The sequence below is a fragment of the Oryzias latipes genome, chromosome 14, assembly GCF_053564925.1.
Source record: "Oryzias latipes strain Hd-rR chromosome 14, Olatipes_Hd-rR_3.1".
Classification (NCBI taxonomy): Eukaryota; Metazoa; Chordata; class Actinopteri; order Beloniformes; family Adrianichthyidae; genus Oryzias; species Oryzias latipes.
This window is the reverse complement of record NC_136250.1, coordinates 14908541-14923452: the sequence shown is the minus strand read 5'-3', so window position 1 is coordinate 14923452 and position 14912 is coordinate 14908541. Positions and strand designations below refer to the sequence as shown.

At 39.3% G+C, this 14912-nt stretch overlaps 2 protein-coding genes across 3 annotated transcripts; one reads left to right on the top strand and one right to left on the bottom strand.

Annotated features, from left to right (window-relative positions):
- Positions 1–526: 526 nt before the first annotated feature.
- Positions 527–1867, bottom strand: gng8 (guanine nucleotide binding protein (G protein), gamma 8). The gene is made up of 3 exons (XM_023962405.2): positions 1729–1867; positions 1023–1162; positions 527–790 (listed from the first exon to the last, which is right to left on the bottom strand). Exons 2-3 carry the CDS (start codon positions 1104–1106, stop codon positions 662–664), a joined length of 213 nt encoding a protein of 70 aa, XP_023818173.1. The 5' UTR covers positions 1107–1162; positions 1729–1867; the 3' UTR covers positions 527–661.
- Positions 1868–5695: 3828 nt separating this feature from the next.
- Positions 5696–14210, top strand: brd8a (bromodomain containing 8a). Of its 2 annotated transcripts, none has more exons than XM_023962318.2 (20): positions 5696–6035; positions 6223–6319; positions 7674–7743; positions 7838–7887; positions 7992–8114; positions 8191–8271; positions 8581–8645; positions 8760–8902; positions 9503–9694; positions 9836–9926; positions 10041–10178; positions 10359–10507; positions 11337–11769; positions 11848–11891; positions 12026–12288; positions 12433–12525; positions 12596–12664; positions 12743–13025; positions 13388–13432; positions 13548–14210. In XM_023962318.2, exons 1-20 carry the CDS (start codon positions 6017–6019, stop codon positions 13605–13607), a joined length of 2508 nt encoding a protein of 835 aa, XP_023818086.1. In that variant the 5' UTR covers positions 5696–6016; the 3' UTR covers positions 13608–14210. The 2 variants fall into 2 exon arrangements, with proteins under 2 accessions (XP_023818086.1, XP_078786704.1); XM_078930578.1 differs by having other exon boundaries at positions 5704–6035; positions 7992–8118; positions 8195–8271.
- The last annotated feature ends 702 nt before the right edge of the window (positions 14211–14912 follow it).

Below are 14912 nucleotides of genomic sequence, written 5' to 3'. Positions count from 1 at the left end.
GGAACTTGTGAATCGCCGTCCCTGCAGCTGCACGCTCCTGTCTTCGAGAGGGAGCTGCGTGCGTGCGTGCGTGAGGAGGAAAGGGGAAGAAGATAAATGAATCCATGGTTCGCAAGAGGAGGAAGCTGTAAAAGGCGCAGCTGAAATAAAGCGAGGTGGCCCGAGACTGACTTGACTGAAGGCAGTTTGGGGAACTGGCAGAAAGAAGACACTCACTCTCAGATCTGACCTTTTTCTTATATCAGTTTTTTTAATTTGAATTAATAAAACACAGGTTGCAGATCACAAATATTCCGCTTATCAATATATATAAAAAAAAAAGACCTTAAAGCACAGACACCTGGCTGGAAAACACAGTTTATTACATTTTTTCTTTAAAAATAAGAACTGCAAAATGTAAAATGCTTTTGTAATTGTCCACAAGCCTTTAAGCATAAAAGGCTTTTATATGCTATTTGGTTAATAAGTAAACTGTGTGCACAAGTACAGGCAGCAGTGCTGTTTAAATAAACTTTGCACCCTTGTTTAATAAAGCTTTATTGCCGTCTCTACCTTTTCTCTTGTATGGATCGACTCAAAAGTACCGCCTTGATTTGCACTGAAACCTAAAAAAAAAAGAAGTTATTTTTGTGCTACATGTCCACTTTGGGGGTCTGAGGGGTCACAGAATGACACAGAAAAGCTTCTTTTCTCGAAAAGGGTTTTCTGAGGAAGGTACTGGTGTCACCAGTGGGTCCTCTTTGGCGTGAGATTCACAGTAGGCCATCAGCTCAGCTGCGGCTTTAGACACCTGCACAAAAAATGTGTTTTTTTGGGACAGAGAAGGTATTGGAAGTGAAGAATACGTAAATCATGCACACTTTTAAGAATTTCTCTATAGACAGGATGCTGGATAAAGAGGGGTTTTTTTATTATTTAAATCCATATACAATTATAGAAACTAGCACAGCCAAAAAAAAACTATTGTTCATGCTGACTTTTTTTTTTACTCTACTTTGCATTTCCGTCATGCGATGACTCACCATCATCCTCTCTATGTTGACCTCAAGTTTCAGTTGCTCCACTGTCTTCCTAGCATCTGCAATCTTGGCCATATTGTTGGACATCCTGCTTTGTCCTGCCACTAATGTCAGTCAGCCTGCAGCAAGCTAGACTGGATTTTCTGGTGCAGAAAAACAAAAACAACAAAGAGCCCGACTTAATGAGCAACATATCATTAAAAGGATCTTCAACACTGGTTGGAGTCTGTTTCAATTTGCTTGTTAATTCTGCTCCCTGGGTCTCAGCTGCAGGTGGTGCAGGGAAGGTCTCAAAGGAGGAGGGCAGAGGAGCGGAGGCAGAGCAGCCTTCCCTGGGGAGGGCGGGGGAATCCGCCTACCCAGAGAGAATGCACAATTTGCACGGACTCTCTACTTTCAATACAAGCGATACACCAGATAATTAAAGTTAAGTCGGTGCTATGTTTGCATCATTCTGTCTATGCAGCTGCAAAAACATCTACAAGATCCTTTTGACTGTAAGACTCCTTTAATGAGACTATTTCTTTACTTTGCCAGTTTCTGGTCAACAGATCCCCCCACCATCCTCACACTTCTGTGTGCCAGTGCAATACATTTGTGACATATGGTGATAAAATCAGCACACAGACAACAGAGATTTACAATCTGATGCAACTCCCATTTGCACCAAAAATAAACTGTTCAATCTGTCAAGATTTCCTCTACTCACCGCAAAAAAGGGTCTGACCAGCACTGGACTCTTGGAGTAAAAGTAGGTCTGTTTTCAGGAAGGTCTGCCGTTCCAACTTACTGTAACAAACAACGTGAGGAAAAGATGAGGAGGAAGGCTGGAAGAGGTTCCCTCCTTCAGATAATTACTGGCTCTGCCTCCAGGATGGGCTCTGTGCAGCAGTAAAGGGCAACATGTGGTGTGACCTTCAGCTGTTTGGTCTTTATTAGACCTTCACTTACGATTATACAGGAAATTATGTATATATATATATATATATATATATATATATATATATATATATATATATATATATATATATATATATATATATATATATAAACAATGCACAAATTGTGTGGCATTAAAAGTCAAACTCAATAGGAATGGAAAAATGAAAGAATCAGATCAGCGTGCATCTGAATGCTGCTCATGTAGTTTACATAGAAGTGAAGGATTACTAAAATAACCAAACTTTGCAAATTTATATGTTGATTCATTATTAATATATTAATATTTAATAGTTTGATTTTAAAATCAAGTTTTTTGGGCAAGTAAATTTCAGGAGGTTATATTTCATTAAAAAACTCCATGTCTTCTTTACTGTAATGCTTAGAAAATGTATTTTTTCTTTTTGCAATCTAGCATTAATTCACAATATATACATAATAAATATTTTGAATATAATGATCAGAAACATGTTAAAGGTAATCAGATAAAAACAGAAAATGTCCGTGTTAATTTGTGCGATAAATGATTCCGTTTTTGTAAGGGTGTGAGTTTTCCTTCTGCAATCGTGTCCTTTTTAAGGCTCCTGCAGTTTCCTGTAGGGATGCTGTGAGTTCTCAGAGCTGCGGGGGGTAAAGTGGCGTGGAGTTAAATGTCAAGTCCCTAATTAACATTTGATCCTCTGTAATAATCGGTTTCTTTACATGGGAAACACTTGACTGCATAAAAAGAAAAGCTACTTAAAACAACAACAACAAACTAAAGGCAACCTCTGTTGCCAAGACCACAACTTTTTAATCATAACTTTGAAATTGATTTCTCAAACTTTAAGATAGTACAGTATATTTTTCTTTCATTGATATCACTTTAATGTCACATGACAGAATAAAAAAAATGTCAACCCAAGAAGAATTATTGCATATAAAAAAACAAAAAATAGTGCACTGTCTGTTATATCATTATGTTTATATGCAAAGTGCTAAAGTCTAATGTAGCTTCTTTAAAAAAAAATCAAAAATATATACAAGTGTTAGCTAGTAAGTGATAAATCTGTGCAAATGGAGACAAATTTGCCGTTTTAGCCTGCTTAACTCTATTGATTGAGTTCTGCTAAGGGGGAACTCACTTGGTATGTATGTTTTTTCCTTCACAGCAAGTTACGTACATAGCAAGGAACTTTCCACTTCCACCACAGATCAACTTGATGCTGCTGAGCAAGTCCACTGGAAGGTGGGCGTTCCAGGGCACCACAGTGGAGAAAATACAGACGATCACTAGTGGACGGTCAGATGCCAACAATCCTCCAGCCAGACATCTATGTCACTAACCACTGTCCTTCTAAATAAATGCTGGGAGAGATGATTCTTTAATTAAAACTGCTTCACTGCTTTGATTTAGTTTATTTTGTTGTTGCTGTTGTGACAGTACACTATGTCACACACAATTCTTTCACACAACACCCAAAACTGCACAAAATGCAAGACAACTGATGGTCCAAATGTCAACACAACAAACAAAGCACAAGTCATACAGTGGGAATAATTCAACTAAAACATAAAAAAATTAAGAGCTTAAAAATTGAAGGGCTCAAAAAGGCGTCCATAGCAGAACCTCCAAATTGGAGACTGATATTGTGCCTGATGCTGGCGAGGCTTAGAATGATTTAATTCTCCAAAGTGTTAAGACATAGAATAAAACTATAAATAGGATTTCTCAAAAGAGCTGGGAGAGTGTTAACTCCTACACCAACAAACATCTCACTTGCACTGCACCTCGTGGTCTTTTTAATAAAAATACACAAATGCATTTAGCACTAACTGCAAAGCAAAGGATTGGAAGGGGCAGCGAGAAGAAAAAACATTACTTTTTTATATTACTTTATGTAGCTTTCTTAAACCCAGTTTGCATACTTAGTTTAAAAAAAATCTAAGGACATAATTCATAAAAGATATAACAAAAATACAACTTTTCAGATGATTTTCAAGATTTTTAAAGTTTGCAAAATGCATATTTTTTAAACAGAAAAATATCTGTGCAACCTTTATAGACATTCTGTTAAGCACTCCAAAGTTTTACACAGTAGCAGAAGAACACACTTGATTCAAAGTTGTTTGAGGAATATAATGTTTCATGTTTAATTTTCAATGATTTCCAGCTTCAGAAGTTAAGACAAACAACTTTTGCAGAGCCTCTGGCACTGTTCTATTTTGAAACCTTAAACATGTCAGGTTGAAGGAAGAACAATGCCTTTCCTGCAGCTATAGTGTTTTTGTTACATCATGACAGGATCCCCATGTTGGCACGCTCGTGCTGGAAAATTAGTAAATAAAAATAAAAAGTTTCCATTCCACAATTTTACAGCAACACACCTGCATCTCAAATTGTGATTTCTATCCAGTTTGTACAGTTTTCAAGCAGTAATAGAGCTGTTTTAAATAATTTTTTTAAGAAAAGAAAAAATAACTGTATACATTGTTAAATAGAAAAATAAGATACATATTCACCAATCTTAACCTGCTCTGCAGCCCCGGTACGGTAGAGGGATGAGATGACAGGAGGATAGGTCAGCCAACTGTTAATTTTATTTCATCTAGACTGTCGTCTGGAACCTTTAACACTATTTGGTCCAGTTTCTTATAAACTAAAACCCAGCGACTGCCACAAACTCCCACCTCAGTTTAGAAAGAAACACTTTGTTCATGTGTATTTTTACAAAAAGTAGCTTTCAAATATCTACAATAACATTTTTCTATATATAACACTTTTAACTGTTTATTTTTGACTGCTGGACAAGCAAGTTCCTTTCACAATATAATACACCATGTGGTCAAATAAGATCCTCCTGCTGCAGCAGATTTACTAAAATTAAAAATGTAAGAAAGTCAGTTTACATGGAATTTTCTATCTTTACGACTTTGAAGCTCCTTGATCCCTTTTCTCCTTTTTACTATTAAATATAAACATGACAACATTGGTGTAGAATCCAAATATGACCTAATCTATACAGGTACATGCTATTATAGACATTAAGAACTTTGAACAGCAGCTTGAACATATGCTTTCAGCTTCTCTAATATTAAACCTTAAATCCTCATTTAGCTCAGTTATCTGACATGTTAAACATCTAAACAGAAACGAAAAACCAAATAAACTTTTGAAAAATGAATAACCATAGCTAAATCCATTATTTATTCAAATTGTTCGCATTTTTCTTCAAAGCTAATGAGCAACATGTGACTCCAGAGCCTCAGGTTGCAGACCCCGTAAGCCATATCTTAGCCCAAACAAATGAGATCATGTCATGCAAATATGTGAGTGTGTGTCTAGTATATCATAGTGGATGTTTTAGTTTGCTGCATCACACTAAACAGAAAACCAGTTGTTCTACTTTGCAGTGGTTGAACACTTAGTCATAGGTGAATGATGAATGGATCAGCACCATCAAACACACATGATGAACTTATACTTTTTGTATTGATTAAAATTAGTTTTTCCTTATATTTGCTTGCAGTGACATTTATTTTTTTAAATGTAAAGTAAAACATAAAAGCAAATAATGTATTTTTATTTAATGCATATAGAAATTTTTTACAAATTAGTTTACTTATTTTATTTTCTCACAAGACTAATATTGCCGTACTTGTGTAAAAATGTCTGTAAAACTCAGTCTTGTCTGATATTGTCAGATCTGTTGAGGGTTAACTGTGATTCGGTCTAAAGTGGAGCCGCCTGCAGTCTCGGACGATCGGAACCGAGGTAGGCGGGCAGAGGAGTTCGCAGCAAGGAGGAGGAACCACCATCATGTGAGGCTAACGCCGGGCTCCTCTGAGGTCGCCCGTGGCCCAGAAATAGGGGGTGGGGGGGAGTCGGTTCCGATGGAACCATAAGCCTTCGTGCTGACTCGGACCGACGCAGCTGGTCAGAACTCAAACAGAGCAGCGATGATCCGTCGCGTTCGCTGACGACGCGCTGGAAACCGAACCGACTCTCGCTCCGCAGCGTCGGCCGTTTCCGACTTTTCTGTCCAGGAGGATGAGCGCCGCGGCGGGATGACGGCAGGATGGCGAGCGGGGCTGGAAGTGAGTATTCCGGGTTGGCTGCCGTCCTCGCAGGGAGAACATGTGCGCGCTGGTCTGCAGGCAGCTGCGGAGCGGGACGCACGCGTGCGAGGCCGCCCCGCAGCAGCAGCAGCAGCAGCAGCAGCAGGCCGTCAATCCAGCTTTGTTTAATGCAAACTAAGTGTGGTTCTTTGTGCCACATCTGCAGAACACAAGCTGCTGGTGATTGGACCTACAGAACCATGGACTGTGAGGGAGAAGCTGTGTTTGGCCACTTCAGTCATGAAGAGTGGCGACCAGAACTGGTGATGAACACCTCCCCTTCATCTGAGAGCTTAGTCATGTCGGGTAGAAATGTATTCAGGTGGATTAACACCTCCAGCTATATTCTCTTGACAATAAAAGCCTTAGGGGTGTAAGGACTCAGTTTAACAACAATTCAATTCATATCATAATTTTTTATTGCTGGTACCATTCCTAGTCGATATTGGTTCATTTTGAACAATCTGATTCACTCCCCTAACATTGATCCAGAACATCTTTAGCCAAAACTTCAACCAGTGACTCAGAGATAAATACCTACTAATGATGTTTTTCAGATTCCTTGTATTTCTTGTAAGATAATAAAGTGTAAATTAAATATGTGTTCAAACAAACAAACAAGTAAACAAGAATCAATGGCAAATCCATTCACATTTTAGTTTCATAAAGTTCAGCCCAATATATTGTTTTCCACATCACAATAATACAAATGAAACATTATTAGAACACTCTTCTACACTGTATTGTCATTTCTTTGCTAAATTCAAAGTGTTTCAACACATTGGACTGGAATGATGGTTTGATCGTTTTTTTCTGACATCACATGTGTGTTGTCTCCTGTGATGGAACCTGGTCGTCTTTACGTTATAGTAAAAAACAAACCTACTTTGCGTCAATCCAAATGGGAATTTCCAACATAATTATAATCAATTTATTTCCTTTTCAAACGATTAAATAATGACATAGGTAAATTAAATTAAAACGTTGCCCCAGATTGAAACGTATGAATAAAACATGATTTATTGCTTCATCAATTAGATAAAACATTGTTACAACCCTTCTTCCAACTGAACTGTACTGTCCTAATATTAGTGTGCTTGTTGAATAATATCATAAATGATGATATAATATAGTAAAACTGAGCTTCAACCCCCCCCAAAAAACAAAAGTATATTAGTTTTCACTGAAAAAATGCTACATAAATGATCAAATTCAGGTTCTTATAAAGGAATTTCTTGTTTTTATTGTGTGTGCTGAATGGCCATACTTTTATAAACAATTTTTACATCTTTGTTCAATTTAAGTAATTAGTTATTTGAAAACAGTTTTTTTCAAAGCCAAACAAAGAGGTTTTGGAATAAATCAGAATTTCCATTATTGTCATTGTATGCACAACCAAAATTGTGATGGCCTCCAAGTGTGTAAAAGAATAAATAAAAAATAAAATACATATTAAATAGGAAATATCAAATGCAAAAATAATATGTAAAGTCAAAATATGCACATCTATTGCCTTTTTCTGAAGCAAATGTTGCACGTTTGCCATGATACGTAAAATAAAAAGACATGAATAGATCACTGTCTTTACTGTTCTCACAAGAGCCTTCATCTCAACAGGGTTTCCGTCAGTCGAGCCATCAAACCGTTCGCAGAACCTGGTCGACCACCTGACTGGTTCTCTCAGAAGGTATGTCAAAATCTGACTTCACACCCAGAAAAAACAAGAAAAACATCCTCCTTGCTGTCTTGACCCATCATGCTTTGTTCTTGGATCCTCACAGCACTGCGCCTCCAAGTACTCAGAGCTCCTGGAAACAACTGAGGCACCAAAGTGAGCAAATATGAAACTTTAGTCTAAATTTGGGCTTTTTAGGGTTTATAAATGGCTATAAGGGATTGAACAGCAGCATGAGTGAACGTGTCTGTTACCCTCAGGAGGAAGCGTGGTGAGAAAGGTGAGGTGGTGGAGACGATTGAGGATGTGATCGTGCGCAGACTGACGGCTGAGAGGATCGAAGAGCTAAAGAGGTTTATCAAAGAAACACAGGAAAAGCACAGGCAAGTTCTGAACGAAGAAAAACCTGCTATCAAATCCAAAAGATGGCTTTCACAGCAGGAAATGTTGTTTTTCCAGGGAGCTAAAGAGGGAAGCTGAACTTATTCAGGCTGGACATCTAGATTCTAAACTGGAGGAGCTGTGGCATGAAATTCTGCGGTAAGATAAAAAAAAGATAATTCACATAAAAGATGTCAAAATGTCCTTGTTATTGTATGCCAATCAAAACCCTGCTATGCTAAAGTTAAACTATTCATTTACTAGAAATGAAAAACAATAAAAAACCTTGTCTTAAATGAAACCCCTTTTCCTCAAATATAAATTTAATTGGTTTGCTAATAATAATAAAAAAAACTATTAGACTATATGAAAGTGTCTAGAGATTTATTGACACTCTGTACCCCTGAATCAGTAACAATTTCAGATTTAAAAAAATCTTGATAGGATAAATATTTCTTTGAATTTCAGGAAAAAGAAGCAAGAGGAGGAAGAAGCTGAGTTAAATAGAAAAAACACAGATGCTGCATTTCAGGGTACCTCTTTCAGTTTCTATTTTAGTCTGAAAAAATAAGACTTTTCTAATTTAAGACAAAAACAAGTGATAGATAAGGAAATCCTCACCATGCTGCTGCTCCTCCATCTTCCAGCCAGACAGGTGGCAAAGAGCATGCCGAAGCGGACGTCCAGTGTCACCATGAACTCCCCCTCGGCCTGTGGCTCCCCAAGCCAGGAGCTCCCCCCAGGGGACCCAGCAGAGTCCCTGACCCTAGATGCTACATCCACTAATAAGGTCTGAAAGTGCCTATAGAAAACTGCACACGAATCCTGCTTTTTTGAGTGTCATTAGAGAAAGTTCAATTTTTGAGAGAATTGCAAAACAGATCAAACTGGCAACAAAAGAAGAACTTGTTACTCAGGATATCTGAACACATTTTAGTTAATTGGAAGTTCTTTCTCTTTTCACATCACCTTAAATTATCAGAAGTATGCTCAAATATAGGTATTCGTTTTCTATTTTTCCTTAAGGATTAACAAAGCATTAGTTAGTTGACTTGAAAAATACATCTTTCTAAGATACTTTATTCATTACTGGAATCTAATCTAATTTTTGGATAGAAATATAATAAACCTGAGGGAACCACATACAATATTTAAACATTTCATTTAGAATGTGTTTTTCCCCTTTTAAATCCTCTTTTAATCTGAGTCTTGGCATTTTCAGATGTCTTCAGTTCATGTTTTAACTACAAAAACTCTTTTGAACCAATATAATGTGTATATTCTGTTTTTTTTAAGTCATTGTTTTTTTTTATTAAAGAGTAAAACCCACTTAAGGCGCAAAAAAGACACAGCAGCCAAAGCCGTCCTTGGTTTCTCCTTGTGTCTGTAGGCTCCAGGAGCAGTCAGGTTTATGACACTTGCTGAGACCTCCGGACCTGAGAATGACCTCCTCGTCCAGGGAGATCTCCTGGACAACTCCACCCAGAAGCAGCTCTTCAGCCAGAAAGCTACACCGTCACTTTCTCCACTCCTGTCAGAATTACTGAAGAAAGGAAACATCTTGGCCACTAATTCCAGACTGGTATGTTGAAACTGAAAGTCACATGTACCTCTGTCTAAATTTACTACTGCTTCTACTACTGATGATGATAGTTTTGCATTGACTTAACTGCTAATGAGGCATGAGAAGATCAAAACTGATGCAAAAAAATCACGATTTCAGGTTGTGGAGGGCAATATGTCTGCAGGTCACATGACCGGATCACATGACCCACAGCTGACTCCAACGTGTCAACATCTTTCCCAGGCTACAGGTACACAGAGCATTGAGGAAAACCGAAGAAAACTTTATTGTTCTGGGTAATCACTGAATTTTCGCAGCTGTGGTTAGTTCACTCACCATTCTTCGTCTTTGCTTTGGGCGGCAGGGGCTCCGATGTTGTCCCGCCTCCTGGAGGCAGGCCCCTCCCAGTTTTCTCCCTCAGACGGTTTTATGACGAGTGCAGGATCCGCTAGTAGTGCTGCTGTTTCTGCTGCCTGCCCTGATCCTGTCCCAGCAAGTTCAGGTCTGTCCCCTCCACCCTGTGCAGTCCTTCAACAAATTCCCTGGTCAAATGATGCTGTTTTTCCTCGGGGTTAAAAATGATATTTGAGATGACATTGATATTTTTGCTCTGCGACATGCAAGTGGAGATGTTTGCAGATGCATCATTCGTGGTTTCAAAATACATTTTTGGCTGTGTTAGAGGCAGATGTGACGCCGCAGTCGTACCACGCCGTCCCTGCACAGCAGACAGGGGCAGAGGTCAGTGAAGAAGATGTGACCTTGTCCTACCTGGGAGATGAACTGGACATGAAGACAGTGGGGGACATTATTGCCATCATTGAAGAAAAGGTAAAGGGAAAAAAAAAAAGAGTATATAGTCAAGAACTGCTTTCCCATCCTTTGGTAGTTTGTGGATTTATGTACCAAAATTGCTCAGTTTAACAAAAATGATCACTTTGTTAAGAAGGAAAAAAAAGTGTGTATCAGGTTTTGATCATACATCTTTTGTTCTGCTTAGGTCCTAAAAAATGTTATTTTACAATCAGAATTACATCAAAAACTTCAATTTTAGTACTGGGGACCACTGCAGAATTCCTAAATCTGCTTGATCTCATTTTGATTTTTTTTTTACAATTTAATTGTATTTGATTAAACATGGATTTTATTTCAATTTTAAATGGATTTTCTTTTTATTCTGTTGTTGAAAGCCCCGCTGCGATCATTTTTTAAAAATCTTTTTTTAAAGCGTTCCCAGTGGTTTTTTAATTATGATGATGCTGTTTTTAGCCAAAATCAATAAACCTGTGCCGTTTCCTAGGACATAGTTTCTGCAGAGCTACAAGAGTTCATTAGAAATTTGCCTCAGATTTGTGGGCGTGACTGTTGGTGAGGAGCAACCCCCCCTCCCCTCTGTGCTGCCCGTCTACATTTCTGCATCATAAATAAGCTCTTTTTCTAACGGCTTTTTTTTCCTCTGCTCTTTATTTAAAACAGTTTTAAAAAAGAAATACTCAGAAATGTAACAGTGAGCTTGATTTTCTCTAATTTATGTCCTCCGTCAACTGAAAAATGCTACAAGAACATGTTAAAACCACCAAAAACACAATTTTTCATCGGAGTGTGTTTTTAAATTGTTTCCTCTGAAAGCACCATTCAGTTCAAAGTCATCTCCTTCCAGGCAAACGAGGCTGCAGAGGCTTTGGACGCAGCAGCGGTTGAGGCCGCCCTGTCTCTCTGTGAGGAGAATGGCCATGCCCTGCCTGCAGGCTGGGACTCTGGCCCCTTTCAGCCCAGAGAGTCCCAAGACGCGGAGACAGCAGCAGCATTGCAGCCCTCGTCTCTTTACTGCAGCATGGAGGCGGGCTCGGAAGCATCACTGATCTGCAACAGTAAGAACAACTGTCTGGCCGGGTTCCCTTTAGAACTGCGGAGCCCTCCTCCAGTCCCTTTATCCTCGTGCAACTCAAAGACTTTGGAACGCTGCCAGAGTTCACCCTCCATGCATTCTGAGGCACAGACACCACAACGAAGGGACACAAAGGAACCGGCACCAGAAGATAGTACTGTGAAATGTGAAAGCTATAGCGAGGCACCAGAAAATAACGACAGAGGTACTCGCAATCAGCTTAGAAATATATATATATATTTTAAATCAAATTGTTTTTTAATTAACTTCTTGTTATCATTAGACTCCAAAAAAGAAGACAGCCCTTCAGTGAAAGGACAACAAAAGGTATCACACTACACAATGGAAAAAATAGACACTAAGACTTCGTTTGTTGTGCTATATGGAAGAGTTTGCAGCTTCAGGGCAGTTCTGCAGTGTGATGTGTGCATTAATCTGCTCTGCTTTTCTTCCATTCACAGGAGGCAGAGGATAGAAAGGATGCTAGAAATGAGGAAAACGCTCCAGAGACTAAAGCAGAGAGCAGTGTGGAGGAGCCAGAGGTATGTGGAGAAGAGGAGGGTTATGGGATTGAGGGGTTCTTGTCAGAACCAGATGGGGACTTGGAGCTACAACCTGCAGCTAGTGAGAGTGAGGATGGATGCAGCCTCCACACTGCGTCCTCATCTCTGCAGCTCCACGCAGTCGCAGACTCCATCCCCAGCAGCCCCGCTTCGTCACAGTTGTGAGTGACACAAACTCAGACAGGAAAGACTGTCATGTGTGTCAGATGATGCTGAAAGGTGCCTCCTAGAGGGAGCTGCAGGTTCTGCTGCCTCACAACTTTTGCGTTTCTTCTACTCCCTTCTTTTGTGGCTTCATCGTGCAGCTCTGTGTGCAGCGAGGATCTGGAAGCTCTGCAGGCTCACAGGATCTGGAAGAAAGCAATTATGCTTGTGTGGCGTGCAGCGGCCAATCACAGGTCAGAAAATAGTTCTACACACCACCAAGCCGAGCAGAATCTTTTAACCCTTCTACTCGCACCTCTGCAGGTATGCAAATGTCTTCCTGCAGCCTGTAACGGATGAAATTGCACCTGGATATCATAGGATTGTCCACAGGTAAACACCGGTGTCATGCTTTGAAGGAAAAACAATGGAGCAGACTCATCAGCTCCACCTTCTCCTCCACCTTCACAGGCCCATGGACCTGGCCACCCTAAAAAAGAACATTGAAACCGGTTTGATCCGGACCACGGCCGAGTTCCAGAGGGATATCATGCTGATGTTCCAGAACGCTGTCATGTACAACGGCCTGGATCACGACGTGTACCACATGGCTCTGGAGATGCAGCGGGACGTGATGGAGCAGATCCAACAGTTTCTGGCCACTCAGCTCATCATGGAGACTTCGGAGTCTGGCATCAGCTCTAAGAGCTTGAGGGGCCGCGAGAGCACCCACAAACAAGACTCCACTGACAAGGTGATTGGTTAGAACTTTACATAAAGACGAGATGAGATTAAAAGAACATCAACAGATTTAAACTTTTTTTTTTCATTAAAGCAGCATTATATTGTTCTGAAAATGTTTTTGTGCCAACAGTATTATTAAAACTATTATTTTGTCTTGAATCTAAAAAATGCTTTTTTGGGAACAAATACTTCAAAATTGAATTTAAAAAGTAAAGAAAATTGACTAGTTGCACTCACTACTTTATATATATAAATATATATATATATATTTTAATTTTTCACCTGAACTTTTTCATCTGCTTCATTTATGCAGTGAAAGTGTTTTTAGCAGTTTTTTCAAAAGCAGAGGTGATATTTCCTCTCCTGTTACAGGATACCGTGTCCATGTCTTCACCTGCCTTCCTGCTCTCCCTTTTTGTAAGTATTCATCCAGTTACTAAACTGCATCCTTTTTATTTTTATGTAAGCCTGCTGTAAAAGCGACTGCTGCTCACTGATAGCACTGGGGTGTCATTTCTTCCTCTGCTTGCAGGATGGAGGCACCAGGGGGCGCCGTAGTGCCATACAAGCTGATCTCAAGATGAAGAAATAAATGTTTGTCTGATTCTTTTCCTCTCATCCCTGCATAAAAGGGCCTTCACCCTGCTCTCCGTATTGACTTAAAGCCTGTGGCGATGAGAGCCTCATTACCTCAGAGACGGTCACCCACAGGTGTGGATTACACGTCTAATCCTCAAATTACTGCTGGCAGTTGTGAATTGCTCCAAGCTTTCCTAAATGAAACTGCAGGCCCCTTTGACTAACCAGGCTGCACATGGCCGCACACTAAAGTTTGGAGTCAACGACTCGTGCTGGAGATGTACCCAAGCTCTCGACTTTTGCTGGACTTACTGACGGTTAGTTTTTCCTTTTGTTTTTCTTTCTTGGGATTTGAGCCTAAGATGAAAGGTCACATTTTATTTCCAAGCACTCATCGTCATAGTTGGTGTTCAACTATTCAATTTTTATCATATCTTAACTGATGTTTTTAAATATGGATGTATCATGTGAGCTCACTTGTTTTAGTCCTACTTACGTAGAGATTTTTGAAGTTATGTTAGTGCTTTTGACAAACTGTGATCTTTTTTTTTGTGAAGTCATTGCAAGTACAATAAAACTATAAAGTGATTCTTTACAACAGCCAACCTATTACAAATGTCTCAGCTGAGTGGTTACTTCTTTCTTGTACTTTTAGAAACTTTCAAAGATGTTTTCAGGCGGAGTTTGGTTCCACATCTGTGGAATCGTTCTCACAAATTTCCATGTGCAAGAAGAGGACTCCGCTATGAAAGAGCAATGAGGAGGAAGAATATTGTGGGTGTTGTGTAAACATGCCTCATAAATAAAACTGACTCATAACTTGGGACCTGACCAAAGACTTTCCAACTGTTAACTGTTTGTTGCTTTTGCCATGTTCTCCTTCCATTGTCCTGTTTACAGTAAATACACTTGATCATGTTCTCCTACTGAATGTTCTGGTTCTGAAGAATCCAGATAACAGATTTTTCTGTGTTGAATAATGAAAAGAAAGTAGGGGATTATGTTCGTTGGACACGAACATAACAGGCTGCAAAAGTAATCAACCACAAAGGCAGAAAATAAAAGTAAATACAAAATTGCATGAAGCAAAAAGCTTTAAACAAGAACTGAATCGGGAATACAGGGCCACTTTTACGGACTGTACCACTTTTGTTAAAGGTGATTGAGGCAACACAAATTTTAGTAACACAATATTGGCTTGGAAGATTTTTATAATGCGCCTTTGTAAATGTGGACTATTTATAGATCATCGACAAATGAATCGTGATGCATAATAGAGAGTCGGCATGGCGATCAATGACCAGAGCTGCATAGCTGC